Genomic DNA, 23267 nt, shown 5'->3' with positions numbered 1-23267 from the left:
CTTCTCTACATTAAACTCCATTTGCCACCTCTCAGCCCAGCACTGCAGCTTATCTATATCCCTCTGTAACGTGCTACTTCCTTCCACACTATCGACAACACGACCGACTTTAGTATCGTCTGCAAATTTACTCACCCACCCTTCTGCGCCTTCCTCTAGGTCATTGATAAAAATGACAAACAGCAACGGCCCCAGAACAGATCCTTGTGGTACTCCACTTGTGCCAGAACTCCATTCTGAACATTTCCCATCAACCACCACCCTCTGATTTCTTTCAGCTAGGCAATTTCTGATCCACATCTCTAAATCACCCTCAATCCCCAGCCTCCGTATTTTCTGCAATAGCCTACCGTGGTGAACCTTATCAAACGCTTTACTGAAATCCATATACACCACATCAACTGCTCTACCCTCGTCTACCTGTTCAGTCACCTTCTCAAAGAACTCGATAAGGTTTGTGAGGCATGACCTACCCTTCACAAAGCCATGCTGACTATCCCTGATCATATTATTCCTATCTGGATGATTATAAATCTTGTCTCTTATAATCCCCTCCAAGACTTTACCCACTACAGACGTGAGGCTCACCAGTCTATAGTTGCCGGGGTTGTCTCTGCTCCCCTTTTTGAACAAAGGGACCACATTTGCTATCCTCCAGTCCTCTGGCACTATTCCTGTATCCAATGATGACATAAAAATCAAAGCCAATGGTCCAGCAATCTCTTCGCTGGCCTCCCAGATTTTTTCTATTTTCAGCCTGTCCAGAATTGCCAACACTTCTTCCCTACGTACCTCAATGCCATCTAATCTATTTACCTGGAGCTCAGCATTCTCCTCCACAACATTGTTTTTTTCCTGAGTGAATACTGACGAAAAAGTATGTTTATCCATATGTTTATCCAATGGCCATTTAAATGCCCTTAGTGTTGGCGAGTCCACTACTGTTGCAGGCAGGGCATTCCACGCCCTTACTACTCTCTGAGTAAAGAACCTACCTCTGACATCTGTCCTATGTCTATCTCTCCACAATTTAAAGCTATGTCCCCTCGTGCAAGACATCACCATCCGAGGAAAAAGGCTCTCACTGTCCACCCTATCTAATACTCTGATCATCTTGTATGCCTCAATTAAGTCACCTCTTAACCTTCTTCTCTCTAACGAAAACAGCCTTAAGTCCCTCAGCTTTCCCTCTTACACTTTACTGCAGCAGAAGCAGAGAACCCAGGGGAACATACTAATCTCACAGCCCATCCTGAAGGACATTCTGATCTGCTGCACATCACAATATGAAGCATGTGCTCTCCATGTCACTTTGTCCTCTTTTCAATATTTGAAGATAATTGGTAAGGGGGTAGAAAAGACGAATGGAGATTTTTATATACTACAGACTTACATGTACGCTGGAAGGATGAGACTTCGTCACTTTCCGTATTGTCTGGGTAGATAGCAGTAAGGAAAACATCATAAAAGGTGTCAGGATTCAGGTTATCTAAAACCTGGCTGGTCTCATTCCCATTTATAATCATCTGGAAGAATAGGCATGAAGTGAAGGTCAAGATAGGTTCAGTGCATGAAACCAATTTGTTTTCTGAAAACTGATTCCCTTAATTAAATGGGGGTGTTTGAATTTGATATCACTCAGGGGCCACAATGACCTTAAAATCCTTTAACAGCCCTTGGCTGCAGCCGCCTTTCCCAGTGGCATTCCTAGTGGTCATGTGGAGCATTTCTGCAGAAAATTAAATTGAAGGAATAAACTAATTTGGACTGTTTTAGTCATTGCGCCAATGCTCTTCTTTGAGTGGGTCAACTGAGCCTAACATCTTAATACTAAGGAGCATATGGTCCATGCGGAAAGCAGCTTTCTGATCACGGTGTAGTACAGTAATGCCATTCGGAAAGAATGTGCTTATGTTTTTGCAGGTTATAGTTTAAAGGGCTCATCCCACCCAATTGAGTTTTTGCAGATCTCCATATTTTCCAGTCCTGCCCGTCACTTTGCCTGTCCCTGTTGGGAATGGAAAATACCTGCCGTTTTCAATGCGATCATGCCCCCACGACCAGCAGAGAATGCAACTCATTAGCAAGTGTGGAAAGGATGACAAGGATGCAATGAAACATCGTTGCTGGAAAGGAGGAACATTTTCATACAGAGAGATCTGTCTGACAGACGTTTTGCTTCACACTCGCATGTTGCAAGGCAAATTTAAAAATCAGCTGGAGCTACCCAGAAGCAGAAAGTATGGATTTCATCACCTCTTTTTTGTCCGTTCCCCTACATGGAACCCAGCTGAGTTTGTAGAGGGCCACATCCCTTGATCCATGATCCCAGTGGATCCGGAAACGGTTCCCCCCGACGTCCGAGAAGCGTAGGTTTGATGGTCCTCGGTCAACCGCTGTGTGAGAAGAATGAGATCTTAAATGTGCACATGGAGCAGAAATGTAACAGAATCTGACAGAGTAGAAATGGTGAGGGAAGGGAGGCCACATTAGCAAAGATTTGAGATACTAGCACTGTTCACCAATAACTTGCATTTATATTGTGCCTTTAATGCAGTAAAATCACCCGAGGCACTTAAGAACATAGAACGTAGAACATTACAGCCGCAGTCCAGGCCCTTCGGCCCTTGGTGTTGCGCCGACCTGAGAAACCACTCTAAAGCCGATCGACACTATTCCCTTATCGTCCATATGTTTATTCAATGACCATTTAAATGCCCTTAATGTTGGCGAGTCCACTGCTGTTGCAGGCGGGGCATTCCACACCCTTACTACTCTCTGAGTAAAGAACCTACCTCTGACATCTGTCCTATATCTATATACCGTCAATTTAAAGCTATGTCCCCTCCTGCTAGACATCACCATCCGAGTAAAAAGGCTCTCACTGTCCAGCCTATCTAATACTCTGATCATCTTGTATGCCTGAATGAAGTCACCTCTTAACCTTCTTCTCTCTAACGAAAACAGCCTCAAGTCCCTCAGCTTTCCCTCATACACTTTTCTGTAGCAGAAGCAGAGAACCCAGGGGAACATACTAATCCCACAGCCCATCCTGAAGGACATTATGCTCTGCTGCACATCACAATATGCAGCATGTGCTTCCATGTCACTTTGTCCTCTTTTCAATATTTGAAGATAATTGGTAAGGGGGTAGAAAAGACTAATGGAGATATTTATATCCTACAGACTTACATGTACGCTCGGAGGCTGAGACTTCGTCACTTTCCGTGTTGTCTGGGTAGATAGCAGTAAGGGAAACATCATATAAGGTGTCAGGTTTCAGGTTATCTAAAACCTGGCTTGTCTCATTCCCATTTATAATCATCTGGAAGAATAGGCATAAAGCGAAGGTCAAGATAGGTTCAGTGCATGAAACCAATTTGTTTTCTGAAAACTGATTGCCTTAATTAAATGGGGGTGTTTGAATTTGATATCACTCAGGGGCCACAATGACCTTATAATCCTTTACCAGCCCTTGGCTGCAGCCGCCTTTCCCAGTGGCATTCCCTAGTGGTCATGTGGAGTATTTCTGCGGAAAATTAAATTGAAGGAATAAACGAATTTGGACTGTTTTGGTCATTGCGCCAATGCGCTTCTTTGAGTGGGTCAACTGAGCCCAACATCTTAATACTAAGGAGCATATGGTCCATGCGGAAAGCAGCTTTCTGATCACGGTGTAGTACAGTAATGCCATTCGGAAAGAATGTGCTTATGTTTTTGCAGGTTATGGTTTAAAGAGCTCATCGCACCCAATTGAGTTTTGGCCGATCTCCAAATTTTCCAGTCCTGCCCGTCACTTTGCCTGTGCCTGTTGGGAATGAAAAATACCTGCCGTTTTCAATTCGATCATGCCCCCACGACCAGCAGAGAATGGAACTCATTAGCAAATGTGGAAAGGATGACAAGGATGCAAATAAACATCTTTGCTGGAAAGGAGGAACATTTTCATACAGAGAGATCTGTCTGACAGCGGTTTTGCTTCACACTCGCATGTTGCAAGGCAAATTTAAAAATCAGCTGGAGCTACCCAGAAGCAGAAAGCATGGATTTCATCACCTCTTTTTTGTCCGTTCCCCCAGATGGAACCCAGGTGAGTTTGTAGAGGGCCACATCCGGCGATCCATGATCCCAGTTGATCTGCAAACTGTTCCCCCCGATGTCCGAGACGCGTAGGTTTGATGGTGCTGGGCGATCCACTGTGTGAGAAGAATGAGACCATAAATGTGCACATGGAGCAGAAATGTAACAGAATCTGACAGGGTAGAAATGGTGAGGGAAGGGAGGCCATACGAGCAAAGATTTGAGATACTAGCACTGTTCACCAACAACTTGCATTTATATAGTGCCTTTAATGCAGTAAAATCTCCCGAGGCACTTAAGAACATAGAACATAGAACATTACAGCCGCAATCCAGGCCCTTCGGCCCTCGGTGTTGCGCCTACCTATCAACCACTCTAAAGCCGATCTACACTATTCCCTTATCGTCCATATGTTTGTCCAATGCCCTTAATGTTGGCGAGTCCACTACTGTTTTGCGGCAGGGAATTCCACACCCTTAGTACTCTCTGAGTAAAGAACCGACCTCTGACATCTGTCAGATATCTATCTCTCCTCAATTTAAAGCTATGTCCCCTCGAGCTACCATCACCATCCAAAGAAAAAGTCTTTCACAAGGGCAGCACGGTGGCGCAGTGGTAGCACTGCAGTCTCACGGCGCCGAGGTCCCAGGTTCGAGGCTGGCTCTGGGTCACTCTTCGTGTGGAGTTTGCACATTCTCCCCGTGTCTGCGTGGGTTTCGCCCCCACAACCCAAAGATCTGCAACGTCGGTGAATTGAATACGGTAAATTGCCACTTAATTGGAAAAAATGAATTGGATACTGTAAATTTATTTAAAAAAAGAAAAATGCTCTCACTGTCCACCCTATCTAACCCTCTGATCATCGTGTATGCCTCAATTAACCTTCGCTCTAACAAAAACTGCCTCAAGTCCGTCAGCCTTCCCTCATACTCTTTGCTGCAGAGGACCCAGGGGAACATACTAATCCCACAGCCCTTCCTGAAGGACCTTATGATCTGCTGCACATCACAATATGCAGCATGTGCTTCCATGTCACTTTGTCCTCTTTTCAATATTTGAAGATAATTGATAAGGGGGTAGAAAAGACTAATGGAGATTTTTATATACTACAGACTTACATGTACGCTCGGAGGCTGAGACTTTGTCACTTTCCTTGTTGTCTGGGTAGATGGCAGTCAGGGAAACATCATATAAGGTGTCAGGATTCAGGTTATCTAAAACCTGGCTGGTCTCATTCCCATTTATAATCATCTGGAAGAATAGGCATAAAGCGAAGGTTAAGATAGGTTCAGTGCATGAAACCAATTTGTTTTCTGAAAACTGATTCCCTTTGTTGCTCATTTTAGCCTTCCTTTACTTTATTCACATTCTGTCACCTTTGCTCATGCGTCGCCAGGTATCTTTCTGATACCACCACGTGGTTCAAGTCCAAGTAATGATTAATAATGCAACACACCGCTTAGTAAGAGTTAAATCAACGCTCATTTATTATATACATGAATAAATACTTGTACAATCATCCTACTTCTAGACTACTACCTACCACTAAAGGCCAATACTTTACTTTGGAAATGGCCCACCAGGTCAGGGAAACGAATGGTCTTTTGAATTGGTTCTGAGCCTGCGGGGTTCAAAGGCTGGTACAAGTCGATAGTCAGGAGCGCCTATCTGGTAGCGATCGCTGGAGTAACACTTACGGTTTTCTTTGTCGAAGGGTATCGAAGGTTGCGAGCAGGAGAAGAAGGGTCGAGTTGAACTTGGCCCCTATTCTTATAGTCCCCGGGGCTTCCCGCCTCTCGGGGCGGTCCTCGTACCTGGTTCCAAGTGATTAGTCTTGGTCCCAATCACTTGGTTCGATATGCTCCAATAATGGGGCGATTCCTAGATCGGGGGGTGGACGTTTACCTTTCTTTGTGTCAGCCCGGCTGGCGCCGAAACTTCTGGGTCGGCTTTCAATTGCTAATTTGTAGCAATTGTTCCTGGGGATGGCTGATTAGAATGCAGATGGCTGGGTTGTTGTGATGTTGATGGCTGCAGGCATCGTTCTGGACTGACTTCCCCAGAGGCGAATACACTGTTTTACCTGCAGCTGTCCGTTTGAGTCCTGTTGGCTGATTTTCCCATCAGCCTCTTTCGTTCGCCATTTTAAATCGGGGTTTGATCATTCTAATCGGGAATCAGCCGTTTTACGTGGCTACAAACCCTCCTTGTGATCCTAACGCGAAGCGTGAAGGAACACATCATTTTGTTACTTTCCATTCCCTGACCAGGGGGTACACCTCCTACATGGCCTCTGCTCTGACCCTAGCTATGCACAAAACATTTTACCGAACAATTCTAAGGGCGCTATGTCAGAAAGGGACATACATTACAAATTAACAAACTTGGAACCTCTAATTTATCCTTATTACACTATACTCGCTAAACATTGCATTATCCTATCTTCCTAAAACATATAACAAACTCACATCATTCCATATAATCTTTCCTGGCTTGGCAGTCAAGCTCAGGATCATACAAGGTTGTTTTTTTCATGAAAAGTTTTGCACATCTTTTTATTTACAGCAATAACGCAAGTGAATGCACTTTATTGTTTTTATTATAGATCGCGGGGGTCTGGGGTCTGGTCGTAACCGAATATAGGAGATCTGATCCTATATACCGGGGTTCGAGCGCGGTACGCTCTCCTCCATTTACGTAGGCGCATAGTCTGCACTACACAGCAGAGTATCGTCAACGCTAACAGTGCTTCGATCACGTAGGACAGGGAGTACCAGGTTATGAACCTGGCACACCAGGAAGATGCAGTGTCGCTGGTGACTGGGCTCTGGGTGCTGCGGGGCAGTGAAACATTAACGGCTGGGAGGTTTGAAGTCATGGGGTTCGCGGTCACGCGCAACCAAGTGTCCAAAAATAAAATGTTGATCACGATGAAGGAAGTCCTCATGGCTGTCCTCTTTCCTTTTCTTTCTTTTGATCTTTGTTTTCTCTGGTCCTGGAGCTTCTGGAGTTCTGTAAAAACAAGCATAGTATCTGTAATTATCTTTGTTTAATATCCGGTATGCTAGTGTGTCTGTCCTTTGGTGCCAATTATTCCCTTATAATTGGTCACTATGTGTGACTCCCTCATTTTTTGTTTTCAAAACAAATTTTAGGACACGGCACATTTCCCAATGACGGACCAGTGCTGATTTGCCATCCAAATGTTCCAGGATGTAAATAGCAGATGGCAGCAACATAAAGGTCGCCAAAACAAATAAAAACTTTTTGAAATCAAAAATGTCAAATGAGGTGCGAATGGGCCGCGACGGGTAAGATTTGGATGGAGTCCCCGGGTAGGACGGCTACCAATGCTGTATCTCCCCTACCCGAGTGCGTTTGACCAACGGGGGGGTCCCCAGGCAGGGCGGGTCTCACACCGTTTCTCCACTGCCTGAGCAAAACGGGCAAAAATGTAGTCATCGTGGTGGGGCTGCCATAGTGATTCTAACCTTGAATCAGACGAGCAGTTACGATCGGGCGTCTGATACCCGAACAAGTATCAGCTGAAGTGTCTGGAGACGAGCTAGTTCCGTTGAACAAGCATGTGGTCTGTTGACCAGGTATCTGCAGATAAGTTGGGACTGCTGAACAAGCGGCTGGAAAAAAATTCTCCTGTCGTACGAACAACACAAAACAAACGTACGAACAACATAAAACATCCTGCAGGTTCCACCAGGAAGGACAACACTTTTCCCAAGCGTTTCCTTTCAACATCATGTGGACACCTCAGTTCTCTGTTGCGAACAGGGTCGCAAAGGGGTTGGCGGTTTGGGAGTCAGACCCGAGGTCGTCACCTTCTCCCTGGTGCCAAACTCTGGAGTGAATTAGGGCTGAAAGGGCTACTTGTTGTGAGTTGGGGTTGCTCTTGTCGTTGCGGACGAGTCTGTAGGAGTTGTCGCGGTGCCAATGAGTTGTGTCGAGCTGTGTGGGGACATGGTCGGGATTGTCCGTGTGGTTCGGTGGTCGGTGGTGGGGTTTATTTAGAAAAGTGATCAGGAAGGGATCACTGGGATCGTAGTCGGAGTCGCTGGGCGTGGGTCTGGTTGCATGGGGATAGTATGGAGGCGTGCTGTGGCTATCGCCCGAGTCACAGTCGCTGTCCCTGCTGCTGCAGTCTGTGGGCGTTCCGGGGCGGAGTGTATATTTTGGGGGTGGAGTCGAGGTCGAGTCCATGGCTGGGCTGGACGTGGTGGGGGTTGGTCAGGTTACGTTGGCTGTGGGCAGTGTGTGGTCTGCTGCGTCAAGCATGACGTGGTGTGTGTGGTTTGACTGTGTTCCATAAGCCTTTAACTGGTTTATATGAAACCACGCGGTCTTACCATTTGGGTATTTTATTTTGTAAACTGATGGGCTTACATTATCCGAAATGGAGTACGGACCCGAGTATTTTGGAGACAGGAATGTGCTGGGGTTATATACAGACAACATCACTTGCTGTCCTATATCATACTCCGTTGCATGCACTGCCTTATCGAAACAGGCCTTGCTCTGTTTCTTTTTGGTGCCCAGTTTTACAGCGGCTGCTAACTGAGCCATTTTTACATTAGCAACTAATTGCTCCACGGCTTTCTCGTGGGTGAGGGCCGTTACTTCAGGGCTGGTCAGGTCTAAACCTAACAAGTATTCTGTCCCTTTCATGGGGCGTCCGGTCATAAGAGTGTGTGGGGTGTAACCTGTGGAGGTGGAAACAGTGTTACGCAAAAACATCAGCGCAAAGGGGAGGACTGAGTCCCAAGTCGGGTTGTTCTGCTGGACCATTTTTCGGAGGGTGGTTTTTAGGGTCCAATTCATGCGCTCCACTATACCACTCGACTGTGGGTGGTACGCAATGTGGAATTTTTGGGTGATGCCAAATATCGTGAGGACGTTCTGCATGACACGTCCTGTAAAATGGGAGCCTTGGTCAGATTCAATGCTGTGGGGGAGTCCCCATCTTGTAAAGATGTGGAGGGTTAGGATCTTGGCTGTGGTTTTCGCGGTGTTGGTGCGGGCTGGAAATGCTTCTATCCACTTTGTAAAAGTGTCTATGACCACCAGAACATGTTTATAGCCATTCCTGCAACGGGGCAATGGACCTATAAAATCAATCTGGAGGTTAATCCAGGGCCGTTAACGGGTCGGGTGTGGCTGAGTTGGGCCTTTTTGGCGTATCTATCGGGGTTGTTCTGCGCAGAGATCAGGCAATTCTCAATGTAATGGCTTACATCTTCCTTGAGATTTGGCCACCAACAAAGCTGTTTGAGGTGGGCTGTAGTGGGATCGATTCCCTGGTCTCCATGACCATCATGGAATAAACAAATCAATTGGTTCCTATCCTGCTCAGGAACTACATAAAGGGTGTCCTTTAGCACCACACCGTCATGTGTGGTCAGTGTATTTCTGAATCTCTCGCAGGAGGCTGCAAACTTCCCTTTCGCAATCTCAGTGCGAGCGCTATCTTGCTCCTGGGCCTCTACTAGATCCTCGATCCTAGTCTGTGTGACCTGAACTGCACTCACTGGCGCACTTTCGAGGGGTTTCCAAAAATACCCATGCCTGGAACCTGCCTTTGCCAATGCGTCGGCTTTCACATTTCCAGGGGGGGAGGAACGATGGTGGCTGCGGACTTTTATGATGCCAAAAGTCCTGTTCTGGGCTTTTTGTAGAATATGGCGGAGTAATGGGGCTGAGGGGAGGGGTTTCCCATCCGCGGAAACAAAGCCTCTTGTTTCCCACAGGGGCAGAAATTCTGTAAGGCTGTTACAGACATAGAGGCTGTCTGAGTATATGTCTGCTGGACTGGGGAAGGAATCTGGGTGCTCTACTATATATGCGATGGCCGCAAGCTCTGCTGCCTGCGCGCCTAAGTGCCCGGGTAGTTTTAAAGCTATTTCCTCGAGGGCGCATCCCTGCGCATCCTCAACATAGATCCCGCAACCTGTTATGCACTGCCCATCTAAGACTGTGGAAGATCCATCCACATAAATCTTAATGGGTTCACAAGTGTCCGGGTGAGGGGGCTCTGAGATGAATTTCCTATCTTTCTGTGGGTGTTTTTGCTATAAAGGGGCCTGTGTTATGATGTGGAGAGATGATTTCACATACATGGGGCGTTCCGGGGTACTTCAAATTGTCCGCTAAGTATATGTGAGTCTTTGTCCGTTTTACTGTGATGTCCCGTCCTTGCAAGAGAAGGGTCCACCTAGCAGCGTGTATTTGGCTGACGGTACCGTCTTTAAGTCGTCTGTCCAGTAAAGGTTGGGTGGGGGTGTGCTCGGTCAGAATGGTGATGGGGTTCAGTCTGGTAATGTAGGAAAAGTACTGGACTGCCCAGAAAACTGCGGGCAGGTGCCTCTCACAGGCTGAAAATCCCTGCTCCACAGCATCGAAAAGTCGGGACGCATAAGCTACGGGTCTTATCTGGTCGTGCCGTTCCTGCAGGAGCACGGCTGAAAGGGTGCGGTCTGTGGTCGCTACCTCTATTGCGTAAGGGGAAAGCGGGTCTGGAACTTGTAGTGCGGAGGCTGCTATGAGTGCTTGTTTCAATGATTCCACAGCATCCGTATGCTGCGGAAGCCATCCCCAGGGGGCTCCTTTCTTTAGGAGGTCTGAGAGGGGCGCTGCCTTGCTGGCGAAACCGTCAATGTGGTTTCGGCAGTAGCCAGCCAGTCCTATAAACAACCGGAGGGCTGAAACGTGTTGGGGAAGGGGCAATTTAGCGATCGAGTCAATCCTTTTATGCACGATCTCGCATTTGCCGTGCGTGACAATTGTTCCCAAATATACCACTTGTTCTTCCAATATCTGGGCCTTTTTGGGGTTGACTTTACAACCAATGGAATGTAACAATTCCAGGAGTTCGGACAGAAGCTCAATGTGCTCTTCCTTGGTGTCTGTCTGCAGTAGTAGGTCATCTACATACTGTACAAGACATTCGGGGCGAGAAAATTTTGCTAGTCCATTTGCCAGCTGTCGGTGGAAAATGGAGGGGGAGTTGTGGAAGCCTTGTGGCAGGCATGTCCACGTGTACTGCTGCGCTTTAAAAGTGAAGGCAAATTTATACTGGCACGCCTTTGCCAATGGAATGGACCAGAATCCATTACTGATGTCCAAAACCGTGAAATAGCGGGAATTGAGTCCCTGCTGGAGCATGGTCTCGGGACTTGTTGCTATGGTGGGGGCTGCTGCGGGGGTGACTTTATTGAGCTCCCGATAATCAATGGTCAGGCGCCATGATCCGTCGGGCTTTCTTACTGGCCAAATCGGGGCATTATTAGTAGAGGCTACTGATCTTAGCACGCCCTGCTCTAATAAGCTCTCTATAACTTTTAGGATTTCTCCCTCTGCTTCTAGGGGGAATCCGTACTGTTTTTGGGGTCTAGGGTCCGGTCCTGTTTCTTGTACGGAGCCAGTCATCCGTCCACATTCGTGCTTGTGGGTCGCGAATGCTGCCCTGTTCTCTTGCAGGACTGCCCTAACCTGCTTGTCCGTGCTGAGTGTGGTGGAGTTGAACCAAAACTCGCCTACTGCGCTAATTTTGTTCATGTAGTCCCCTATGTTGAGCATTGCAGGGGCTCTAGCGGATTTCACCATCTTCCAGACACACTGGTTGACTGGATCGAAGGATAGGTGGTGGGAATTCATAAAATCAATCCCCAGGATGTGTTCTGCTGTGTGGGGCAGGTCAACTAAATCTACGGGGTGTTTTGTGGTTATGGTTCCGATTTGAATGGGTACAGGGGCTGTGATGTGTCCCTGCAAAGCCGCTGAGGGTGATAGTGGCTGTAGTGGGCCACCTGTCCTTTTGAAAAAGGGTGGAGGAATTTATGGTGGTGCGGGACCCTTCTGTGTCCCAAAGAAACTCGATCGGCTGTCCCTGAATTTTCGCTGCGGCTACGGGTCTTCCTGACCTATCCCAAAGGGTATCGCAGACCCAACTGGGAGGCCGGACACCGTCAGTCTGTTTCGGTCAAGTCCGTCTGATCCGAACGGGCGCTAACGCTATGGATGGGCTCTACCTTTTTCTTACTCAGAGTGCCCGTCTGCTGGGCTCTCTGTGGCTTTTTGGGGCCATTGCACTCTTTTGCAAAATGTCCGAACTGCCCGCAATTGTAACATTCTTGTGATTTGGGTGGGGGGTCTGTTCTTTCCCTCATTTACCCAGGCGGGGTTGTGATGGGTTGGTTTTACTGCCTGCATGTCTGCGGCGGCTTGCTTTTCCTCGGTGGTTTTAGTGGTGGGTTTATTCTGAACAGACTGCTCCCAAACGCGGGACAATCTTTTAACCACCCACTTCTCGTTCTGGGCCTCTTCTGAGGGATCATAACTATTACAGGCATTTTGTCCTGCATCTGTGGCATGGGAGATAAGGGTGTGGGTCCATTTGGCCATATTCTCTGGGGACAAATGGGCACGGTCTACATCTCCAAAAACGGCTGCGAAGTGAATCCACAGGCGTCCTGCGAACGCTGTGGGGTGCTCAGACTTCTTCTGCCTACACTTATTGAGGCCATCTACGGGGTCACCCCGGTTATACCCGATCGCAGCCAGGATCGTGGTATGCATTTCTGCAAGGGTGCCTCCTCCTACGTTCTGTGGGTCGGGAAGGGCTGCTGCTACCGACGGATCTAAACTTAAAACCATGAGCTTTACATGCTCTCTCTCATCCAGGCCGTACATGGTCGCCTGATGTTTGACGGTGGCAAAGAAATGGGGGGTCTGCGGCGGGGAGGAACGGTGTGATCTTTGCACACGCGTCCCTTAATTGGGTCACTGTGAGGGGGGTTGAATATAGGAATTCCGCCTCGCCTGCTGTGGCGGTGCGGTGGGTTGTTACAGGGTTCATTGGAGCCTGAACTACCTGCTGTGTGGGGGGTGGGGGTGCTTTTCTCCTTTGGGGCTTTCCCTGCGCACATGTTCCCTGAACATATCTCTGCGCTGTTTCCTGTAATTCTTCCCAATCAGGGCCATCTTCCTGGTCTAATTTTTCCCCAAAGTTTTCCTGAAATCCTTTCTGGACAGAAAGCAGTGATTGCAGGTCTGCAATTTGGTTCCGGCTCTTTGTCTGATCTATTGTGCTCTGTCTTTGTTCTGTGGTTGCAGCGTGGAGCGCTCTCAAGGCCGCCTTCAGATCACTACATTGCTTCTGTAGCGTCTCCACCTGCTTCTCTGTTTCTTTCCTTTTCGAGGACTGCACGCTGCGTGTCCTGATAGGCCTTTTCATACTGGGATTGGAAACTACTCAAATGCGCCAGACAAGACTGGTGATCCCGTTTGGCGTCAGCCACCTCTTCGTCCTTTGCTGCTAATTTCCTCCTTAATTCCAGATTCTCTATCTCAACCTCGCATACATCGACTTTACTCATACGATGTATGCCCTCTACCTCTTTGTGGAGCGTCTTGACGACCTCCTCTGTGCCTCGCAATTGTGCCAGACAGGACACGATTTTCCATCGGCTTGCGAGCTTTTGCTAAGACCTTTTCATGCATCTCACTCATGTTCTCCCACCAAGTATGCCCTGTACTTCTGGGACCTGATTCTTCATTATCGCAGAAATAATTCCACATGGGCCATCCTTTGCCCTTGAGATATTTCCGGATTTCCTCTTCCCAAAGGGGACACTGTCCCACTCTACTGCTGCTGGTCGCTGCGACCGCAAATTCCTCAGGGTTCATGAGGTGTTGCATTGCCTGCATGGCCATCTCTCCTATCCACTTGCTTCGTTTAAATTTGGAATGGAGGGTTAAGGTGGTGTCGTAGATGTGGGTACGGCTTGTGCTAATTTACGAAAATACAGACTTCCGACAGTTTGGATGCAACAAAAATCTATCAGTTTTACCTTATAGCCCTGTTAGTTACGCATGCATACACACACTTCCGAATTATGACTTATTAATCAGAACCGCTTGAACACTTGGGTTTTTTGTTTCCAATTGGATTATAATTCAAAATTTCTTGGGTACTCCCGGAGTGGGTTTCCACTTCTAGATCAGGTCCCACCAGAGTCGCCAAAATGTTGCTCGTTTTAGCCTTAGTTTACTTTATTCTTATTCTGTCACCTTTGCTCATGAGTCGCCAGGTATCTTTCTGATATCGCCACATGGTTCAAGCTTAAGTAATGATTAATAATGCAGCACACCGCTTAGTAAGAGTGAAATCAACGCTCATTTATTATATACATGAATAAATACTTATACAATAATCCTACTTCTAGACTACTACCTACCAATAAAGGCCAATACTTAACTTTGGAAATGGCCCACCGGGTCAGGGAAATGAATGGTCTATCGAATTGGTTCTGGCCTGCGGGATTCAAAGGCTGGTACAAGTCGATAGTCAGGAGTGCCTATCTGGTAGCGATCGCTGGAGTAACACTTACGGTTTTCTTTGTCGAAGGGTATCGAAGGTTGCGAGCAGGAGAAGAAGGGTCGAGTTGAACTTGGCCCCTATTCTTATAGTCCCCCAGGGCTTCCCGCCTCTCGGGGCGGTCCTCGTACCTGGTTCCAAGTGATTGGACTTGGTCCTTGGGGGGGTGGACGTTTACCTTTCTTTGTGTCAGCTCCTGCTGGTGCCGAAAGGCTGGGTCAGCTTTCAATTGCTAATTTGTAGCAATTGTTCCTGGGGATGGCTGATTAGAAAGCAGATGGCTGGGTTGTTGTGATGTTGATGGCTGCAGGTATCGGTCTGGACTGACTTCCCCAGAGCCGAATACACTGTTTTACCTGCAGCTGTCCGTTTGAGTCCTGTTGGCTGATTTTCTCCACAGCCTCTTCCGTTCGCCATTTTAAATCGGGGTTTGACCATTCTAATCGGGAATCAGCCATTTTACGTGGCGACAGCTTAATTAAATGGGGGTGTTTGAATTTGATATCACTCAGGGGCCAGAATGACCTTAAAATCCTTTACCAGCCCTTGGCTGCAGCCGCCTTTACCAGTGGCATTCCCTCGTGGTCATGTGGAGTATTTCTGCAGAAAATTAAATTGAAGGAATAAACTAATTTGGACTGTTTTGTTCATTGCGCCAATGCTCTTCTTTGAGTGGGTCAACTGAGCCCAACATCTTAATACTAAGGAGCATATGGTCCATGCGGAAAGCAGCTTTCTGATCACGGTGTAGTACAGTAATGCCATTCGGAAAGAATGTGCTTATGTTTTTGCAGGTTATGGTTTAAAGAGCTCATCCCACCCAATTGAGATTTGGCCGATCTCCAAATTTTCCAGTCCTGCCCGTCACTTTGCCTGTCCCTGTTGGGAATGGAAAATACCTGCCGTTTTCAATGCGATCATGCCCCCACGACCAGCAGAGAATGCAACTCATTAGCAAGTGTGGAAAGGATGACAAGGATGCAATGTAACACCTTTGCTGGAAAGGAGGAACATTTTCATACAGAGAGATCTGTCTGACAGCGGTTTTGCTTCACACTCGCATGTTGCAAGGCAAATTTAAAAATCAGCTGGAGCTACCCAGAAGCAGAAAGCATGGATTTCATCACCTCTTTTTTGTCCGTGCCCCCAGATGGAACCCAGGTGAGTTTGTAGAGATCCACATCCGGCGATCCATGATCCCAGTCGATCTGCAAACTGTTCGCACCGATGTTCGAGAAGCGTAGGTTTGATGGTGGGGCAACCGCTGTGTGAGAAGAATGAGACCATAAATGTGCACATGGAGCAGAAATGTAACAGAATCTGACAGAGTAGAAATGGTGAGGGTAGGGAGGGCTTATTAGCAAAGATTTGAGATACTAGCACTGTTCGCCAATAACTTGCATTTATATAGTGCCTTTAATGCAGAAAAATCTCCTGAGGCACTTAAGAACATAGAACATTACAGCGCAGTCCAGGCCTTTCGGCCCTCGGTGTTGCGCCGACCTGCGAAACCACTCTAAAGCCCATCTACACTATTCCCTCCTCGTCCATATTTTTATCCAATGCCCTTAATGTTGGCGAGTCCACTACTGTTGCAGACAGGGAATTCCACGCCCTTGCTACTCTCTGAGTAAAGAAACTACCTCTGACATCTGTCATATATCTATCTCTCCTCAATTTAAAGCTGTGTCCCCTCGTGCTTGCCATCACCATTCGAAGAAAAAGGCTCTCACAAGGGCAGCACGGTGGTGTACTGGTAGCACTGCAGTCTCACGGAGCCGAGATCCCGGGTTCGATCCTGGCTCTGGGTCACTCTCCGTGTGGAGTTTGCACATTCTCCCCGTGTTTGCGTGAGTTTCGCCCCAAAGATGTGCAAGGTAAGTGAATTGAACATGCTAAATTGCCCCTTAATTGGAAAAAAGGAATTGGGTGCTGTAAATTTATAAAAAGAAAAAGGCTCTCACTGCCTACCCTATCTAATCCTCTGATCATCTTGGATGCCTCAATTAAGTCACCTCTTAACATTCATCTTTCTGATGAAAACAGCCACAGCCTTCCCTCATACACTTTGCTGCAGCAGAAGCAGAGAACCCAGGGGAACATACTAATCCCAAAGCCCATCCTGAAGGACATTGTGATCTGCTGCACATCACAATATGCATGTGCTTTCTATGTCACTTTGTCCTCTTTTCAATATTTGAAGATAATTAGTAAGGGGGTGGAAAAGACTGATGGAGAGTTTTATATACTACAGACTTACATGTACGCTCGGACGCTGAGACTTCGTCTGTTTCCGTCTTGTCTGGGTAGATGCCAGTAAGGGTAACATCATATAAGGTGTCAGGATTCAGGTTATCTAAAACCTGGCTGGTCTCATTCCCATTTATAATCATCTGGAAGAATAGGCATAAAGCGAAGGTCAAGATAGGTTCAGTGCATGAAACCAATTTGTTTTCTGAAAACTGATTGCCTTAATTAAATGGGGATGTTTGAATTTGATACCACTCAGGTGCCTCAATGACCTTAAATCCTTGACCAGCCCTTGGCTGCAGCCGCCTTTACCAGTGGCATTCCCTCGTGGTCATGTGGAGTATTTCTGCAGAAAATTAAATTGAAGGAATAAACTAATTTGGACTGTTTTGGTCATTGCGCCAATGCTCTCCTTTGAGTGGGTCAACTCAGCCCCACATCTTAATACTAAGGAGCATATGGTCCATGCGGAAAGCAGCTTTCTGATCACGGTGTAGTACAGTAATGCCATTCGGAAAGAATGTGCTTATGTTTTTGCAGGTTATGGTTTAAAGAGCTCATCCCACCCAATTGAGTTTTGGCAGATCGCCAAATTTTCCAGTCCTGCCCGACACTTTGCCTGTCACTGTTGGGAATGGAAAATACCTGCCGTTTTCAATGCGAACATGCCCCCACGACCAGCAGAGAATGCAACTCATTAGCAAGTGTGGAAAGGATGACAAGGATTCAATGAAACATCTTTGCTGGAAAGGAGGAACATTTTCATACAGAGAGATCAGTCTGACAGCGGTTTTGCTTCACACTCGCATGTTGCAAGGCAAATTTAAAAATCAGCTGGAGCGACCCAGAAGCAGAAAGCATGGATTTCATCACCTCTTTTTTGTCCGTGCCCCCAGATGGAACCCAGGTGAGTTTGTAGAGTTCCACAGCCGGGGATCCATTATCCCAGTCGATCTGCAAACTGTTCGCACTGATGTTCGAGAAGCGTAGGTTTGATGGTCCTGGACCAACCACTGTGTGAGAAGAATGAGACCATAAATGTGCACATGGAGCAGAAATGTAACAGAATCTGACAGAGTAGAAATGGTGAGGGAAGGGAGGCCATATGAGTAAAGATTTGAGATACTAGCACTGTTCGCCAATAACTTGCATTTATATAGTGCCTTTAATGCTGTAAAATCTCCCGAGGCACTTAAGAACATAGAACATAGAACATTTCGGCGCAATCCAGGCCCTTCGGCCCTTGGTGCTGCGCCGACCTGTGAAACCACTCGAAAGCCGATCTACACTATTCCCTTATCGTCCATATGTTTATCCAATGCCCTTAATGTTGGCGAGTCCACTACTGTTGCAGGCAGGGAATTCCACACCCGTAATACGCTCTGAGTAAATAACCGACCTCTGACATCTGTCATATATCTATCTCTCCTCAATTTAAAGCTGTGTCCCCTCGTGCTACCATCACCATCCGAAGACAAAGGGTCTCACAAGGGCAGCACGGTGGCGCAGTGATAGCACTGCAGTCAAACGGCACCGAGATCCCAGGTTCGAGGCTGGCTCTGGGTCAGTCTCCGTGTGGAGTTTGCACATTCTCGCCGTGTTTGCGTGGGTTTTGCCCCCACAACCCAAAGATGTGCAAGGTAGGAGAATTGTACATGCTAAATTACACCTTAATTGGACAAAATGAATTGGGTACTTTAAATTTATTTAAGAAAAATTCTCTCACTGTCCACTCTATCTAATCCTCTGATCATCTTGTATTCCTCAATTAAGTCGCCTCTGAACCTTCTTTTCTCGAACGAAAACAGCCTCAAGTCCCTCTGCTTTCCCTCATACACTTTGCTGCAGCAGAAGCAGAAAACCCAGGGGAACATACTAATCCCACAGCCCATCCTGAAGGACATTATGATCTGCTGCACATCACAATATGCAGCATGTGCTTTCCATGTCAATTTGTCCTCTTTTCAATAGTTGAAGATAATTAGTAAGGGGGTAGAAAAGACGAATGGAGATTTTTATATACTACAGACATACATGTACGCACGGAGTCTGAGACGTCGTCACTTTCCGTCTTGTCTGGGTAGATGGCAGTAAGGGAAACATCATATAAGGTGTTAGGATCAAGGTTATCTAAAACCTGGCTGGTTTCATTCCCATTTATTATCATCTGGAAGAATAGGGATAAAGCGAAGGTCAAGATAGGTTCAGTGCATGAAACCAATTTGTTTACTGAAAACTGATTGACTTAATTAAATGGGGGTGTTTGAATTTGATACCACTCAGTAGCCACAATGACCTTAAAATCCTTTTCCAGCCCTTGGCTGCAGCCACCTTTCCCAGTGGCATTCCCTAGTGGTCATGTGGAGTATTTCTGCAGAAAATTAAAGTGAAGGAATAAACTAATTTGGACTGTTTTGGTCATTGCGCCAATGCTCTTCTTTGAGTGGGTCAACTGAGCCCAACATCTTAATACAAAGGAGCATATGGTCCATGCGGAAAGCAGCTTTCTGATCACGGTGTAGTACAGTAATGCCATTCGGAAAGAATGTGTTTATGTTTTTGCAGGTTATGGTTTAAAGAGCTCATCCCACGCAATTGAGTTTTGGCAGATCGCCAAATGTTCCAGTCCTACCCGTCACTTTGCCTGTCCCTGTTGGGAATGGAAAATACCTGCCGTTTTCAATGCGATCATGCCCCCACGACCAGCAGAGAATGCAACTCATTAGCAAGTGTGGAAAGGATGACAAGGATGCAATGTAACACCTTTGCTGGAAAGGAGGAACATTTTCATACAGAGAGATCTGTCTAACAGCGGTTTTGCTTCACACTTGCATGTTGCAAGGCAAATTTAAAATCAGCTGGAGCTACCCAGAAGCAGGAAGCATGGATTTCATCACCTCTTTTTTGTCCGTGCCCCCAGATGGAACCCAGGTGAGTTTGTAGAGATCCACATCCGGCGATCCATGATCCCAGTCGATCTGCAAACTGTTCGCACTGATGTTCGAGAAGCGTAGGTTTGATGGTGGGGCAACCGCTGTGTGAGAAGAATGAGACCATAAATGTGCACATGGAGCAGAAATGTAACAGAATCTGACAGAGTAGAAATGGTGAGGGAAGGGAGGCCATATGAGCAAAGATTTGAAATAGGAGCACTGTTCGCCTATAAATTGCATTTATATAGTGCCTTTAGTGCAGTAAAATCTCCCGAGGCACTTAAGAACATAGAATATAGAACATTACAGCGCAGCCCAGGCCCTTCAGCCCTCGGTGTTGCGCTGACCTGTGAAACCACTCTAAAGACAATCTACACTATTCCCTTATCGTCCATATGTTTATCCAATGCCCTTAATGTTGGCGAGTCCACTACTGTTGCAGGCAGGGAATTCCACGCCCTTACTACTCTCTGAGTAAAGAACCTACCTCTGACATCTGTCTTATATCTATCTCTCCTCAATTTAAAGCTGTGTCCCCTCGTGCTAGCCATCACCATCTGAAGAAGAAGGTTCTCACAAAGGCAGCACGGTGGCCCAGTGGTAGCACTGCAGTCTCACGGCGCCGAGGTCCCAGAGTCGATCCTGGCTCTCGGACAACCGCCGTGTGGAGTTTGCACATTCTCCCCGTGTTTGCGTGAGTTTTGCCCCCAAAGATGTGCAAGGTAAGTGAATTGAACATGCTAAATTGCTTCTTAATTGGAAAAAATGAATTGGGTGCTGTAAATTTATGAAAAGAAAAAGGCTCTCACTGTCTACCCTATCTAATGCTCTGATCATCTTGTATGCCTCAATTAAGTCACCTCTTAACATTCATCTTTCTAATGAAAACAGCCTCAAGTCCGTCAGCCTTCCCTCCTACACTTTTCTGCAGCAGAAGCAGAGAACCCAGGGGAACATACTAATCTCACAGCCCTTCCTGAAGGACATTATGCTCTGCTGCACATCACAATATGCAGCATGTGCTTTCCATGTCACTTTGTCCTCTTTTCAATATTTGAAGATAATTGGTAAGGGAGTAGAAATGACGAATGGAGACTTTTATATACTACAGACTTACATGTACTCTCGGAAGCTGAGACTTCGTCAGTTTCCGTCTTGTCTGGGTAGATGCCAGTAAGGGTGACATTATATAAGGTGTCAGGATTCAGGTTATCTAAAACCTGGCTGGTCTCATTCCCATTTATAATCATCTGGAAGAATAGGCATAAAGCGAAGGTCAAGATAGGTTCAGTGCATGAACCAATTTGTTTTCTGAAAACTGATTCCCTTAATTAAATGGGGGTGTTTGAATTTGATATCACTCCGGGGCCACAATGACCTTAAAATCCTTTACTAGCCCTTGGCTGCAGCCGCCTTTCCCAGTGGCATTACCTAGTGGTCATGTGGAGTATTTCTGCAGAAAATTAAATTGAAGGAATAAACTAATTTGGTCTGTTTTGTTCATTGCGTCAATGCTCTTCTTTGAGTGGGTTAACTGAGCCCAACATCTTAAACTAAGGAGCATATGGTCCATGCGGAAAGCAGCTTTCTGATCACGATGTAGTACAGTAGTGACATTCGGAAAGAATGTGCTTATGTTTTTGCAGGTTACGGTTTAAAGAGCTCATCCCACCCAATTGAGTTTTGGCAGATCTCCAAATTTTCCAGTCATTTCCGTCACTTTGCCTGTCCCTGTTGGGAATGGGAAATACCTGCCGTTTTCAATGCGATCATGGCCCCACGACCAGCAGAGAATGGAACTCATTAGCAAGTGTGGAAAGGATGACAAGGATGCAATGAAACATCTTTGCTGGAAAGGAGGAACATTTTCATACAGAGAGATCTGTCAGACAGCGGTTTTGCTTCACACTCGCATGTTGCAAGGCAAATTTAAAAATCAGCTGGAGCTACCCAGAAGCAGAAAGCATGGATTGCATCACCTCTTTTTTGTCCGTGCCCCCAGATGGAACCCAGGTGAGTTTGTAGAGTTCCACAGCCGGGGTTCCATGATCCCAGTCGATCTGCAAACTGTTCGCACTGATGTTCGAGAAGCGTAGGTTTGATGGTCCTGGACCAACCACTGTGTGAGAAGAATGAGACCATAAATGTGCACATGGAGCAGAAATGTAACAGAATCTGACAGAGTAGAAATGGTGAGGGAAGGGAGGCCATATGAGTAAAGATTTGAGATACTAGCACTGTTCGCCAATAACTTGCATTTATATAGTGCCTTTAATGCAGTAACATCTCCCGAGACACTTAAGAACGTAGAACAAAGAACATTACAGCGGAATCCAGGCCCTTCGGCCCTCGGTGTTGTGCCGACCTGTGAAACCACTCTAAAGCCGATCTACACTATTCCCTTCTCGGCCATATGTCTATCCAATGACCAATTAAACGCCCTTAATGTTGGCGAGTCCACTACTGTTGCAGGCAGGGAATTCCACGCCCTTACTACTCTCTGAGTAAAGAACCGACCTCTGACATCTGTCATATATCTATCTCTCCTCAGTTTAAAGCTGTGTCTCCTCGTGCTACCATCACCATCCGAAGAAAAAGGTTCTCACAAGGGCAGCATGGTGGCGCAGTGGTAGCACTGCAGTCTCACGGTGACGAGGTCTCAGGTTCGAGGCTGGCTCTGGATCACTCTCCGTGTGGAGTTTGCACATTCTCCCTGTGTTCACGTGGGTTTCGCCCCCACAACCCAAAGATGTGCAAGGTAGGTGAATTGAACATGCTAAATTGCCCCTTAATTGGACAAAATAAATTGGGTACTTTAAATTTATTTAAGAAAAAGACTCTCACTGTCCACTCTATCTAATCGTCTGATCATCTTGTATTCATCAATTAAGTCACCTCTTAACCTTCTTCTCTCTAATTAAAACAGCCTCAAGTCCCTCAGCTTTCCCTCATACACTTTGCTGCAGCAGAAGCAGAGGACCCAGGGGAACATACTAATCCCACAGCCAATCCTGAAGGACATTATCATCTGCTGCACATCACAATATGCAGCATGTGCTTTCCATGTCACTTTGTCCTCTTTTCAATATTTGAAGATAATTAGTAAGGGGGTAGAAAAGACTAATGGTGATTTTTCTATACTACAGACTTACATGTACGCACGGAGTCTGAGACGTCGTCACTTTCCTTGTTGTCTGGGTAGATGGCAGTAAGGGAAACATCATATAAGGTGTTAGAATCAAGGTTATCTAAAACCTGGCTGGTTTCATTCCCATTTATTATCATCTGGAAGAATAGGGATAAAGCGAAGGTCAAGATAGGTTCAGTGCATGAAACCAATTTGTTTACTGAAAACTGATTCCCTTAATTAAATGGGGATGTTTGAATTTGATATCACTCAGGGGCCACAATGACCTTAAAATCCTTTACCAGCCCTTGGCTGCAACCACCTTTCCCAGTGGCATTCCCTAGTGGTCATGTGGAGTATTTCTGCAGAAAATTATATGAAAGGAATAAACTAATTTGGACTGTTTTGGTCATTGCGCCAATGCTCTTCTTTGAGTGGGTCATCTGAGCCCAACATCTTAATACTAAGGAGCATATGGTCCATGCGGAAA

At 46.5% G+C, this 23267-nt stretch overlaps 2 protein-coding genes across 2 annotated transcripts in view; both read right to left on the bottom strand.

Annotated features, from left to right (window-relative positions):
• The window catches only part of LOC140406175 (collagen alpha-1(XII) chain-like), a gene marked incomplete at its 3' end in the record, with an annotated part of 80266 nt that extends 74935 nt beyond the window's left edge, over window positions 1-5331 (bottom strand). The window contains exons 1-5 of the mRNA XM_072494315.1: window positions 5199-5331; window positions 4057-4196; window positions 3193-3325; window positions 2257-2396; window positions 1394-1526 (exon numbers count right to left, since the gene is read on the bottom strand). Of these exons, the coding sequence (XP_072350416.1) occupies window positions 1394-1526; window positions 2257-2396; window positions 3193-3325; window positions 4057-4196; window positions 5199-5331 (679 nt within the window). The remainder of the gene's footprint in view (window positions 1-1393; window positions 1527-2256; window positions 2397-3192; window positions 3326-4056; window positions 4197-5198) is intronic.
• Window positions 5332-20193: 14862 nt separating this feature from the next.
• Window positions 20194-22935, bottom strand: LOC140406174 (collagen alpha-1(XII) chain-like). Its single transcript, XM_072494314.1, has 4 exons — window positions 22803-22935; window positions 21630-21769; window positions 20768-20900; window positions 20194-20207 (listed from the first exon to the last, which is right to left on the bottom strand). Exons 1-4 carry the CDS (start codon window positions 22933-22935, stop codon window positions 20194-20196), a joined length of 420 nt encoding a protein of 139 aa, XP_072350415.1.
• Window positions 22936-23267: the final 332 nt, after the last annotated feature.

The sequence above is a fragment of the Scyliorhinus torazame genome, unplaced genomic scaffold (genome assembly GCF_047496885.1).
Source record: "Scyliorhinus torazame isolate Kashiwa2021f unplaced genomic scaffold, sScyTor2.1 scaffold_335, whole genome shotgun sequence".
NCBI classification, from domain to species: domain Eukaryota; kingdom Metazoa; phylum Chordata; class Chondrichthyes; order Carcharhiniformes; family Scyliorhinidae; genus Scyliorhinus; species Scyliorhinus torazame.
Note: the sequence above shows the minus strand (reverse complement) of the source record. Positions and strands in the feature narration are given on the sequence as shown.

Bases quoted from the DNA above. Each gene is read 5' to 3' on its own strand.
- LOC140406174 (XM_072494314.1), bottom strand. From the start codon at position 22,935: ATGATAATAAATGGGAATGAAACCAGCCAGGTTTTAGATAACCTTGAT. The intron at 21,770-22,802 runs GTAAGTCTGTAG...CTTCTCACACAG, and splicing joins CTCAGACTCCGTGCGTACAT to TGGTTGGTCCAGGACCATCA. The intron at 20,901-21,629 runs GTGATGCAATCC...CTATTCTTCCAG, and splicing joins GGGGCACGGACAAAAAAGAG to ATGATTATAAATGGGAATGA.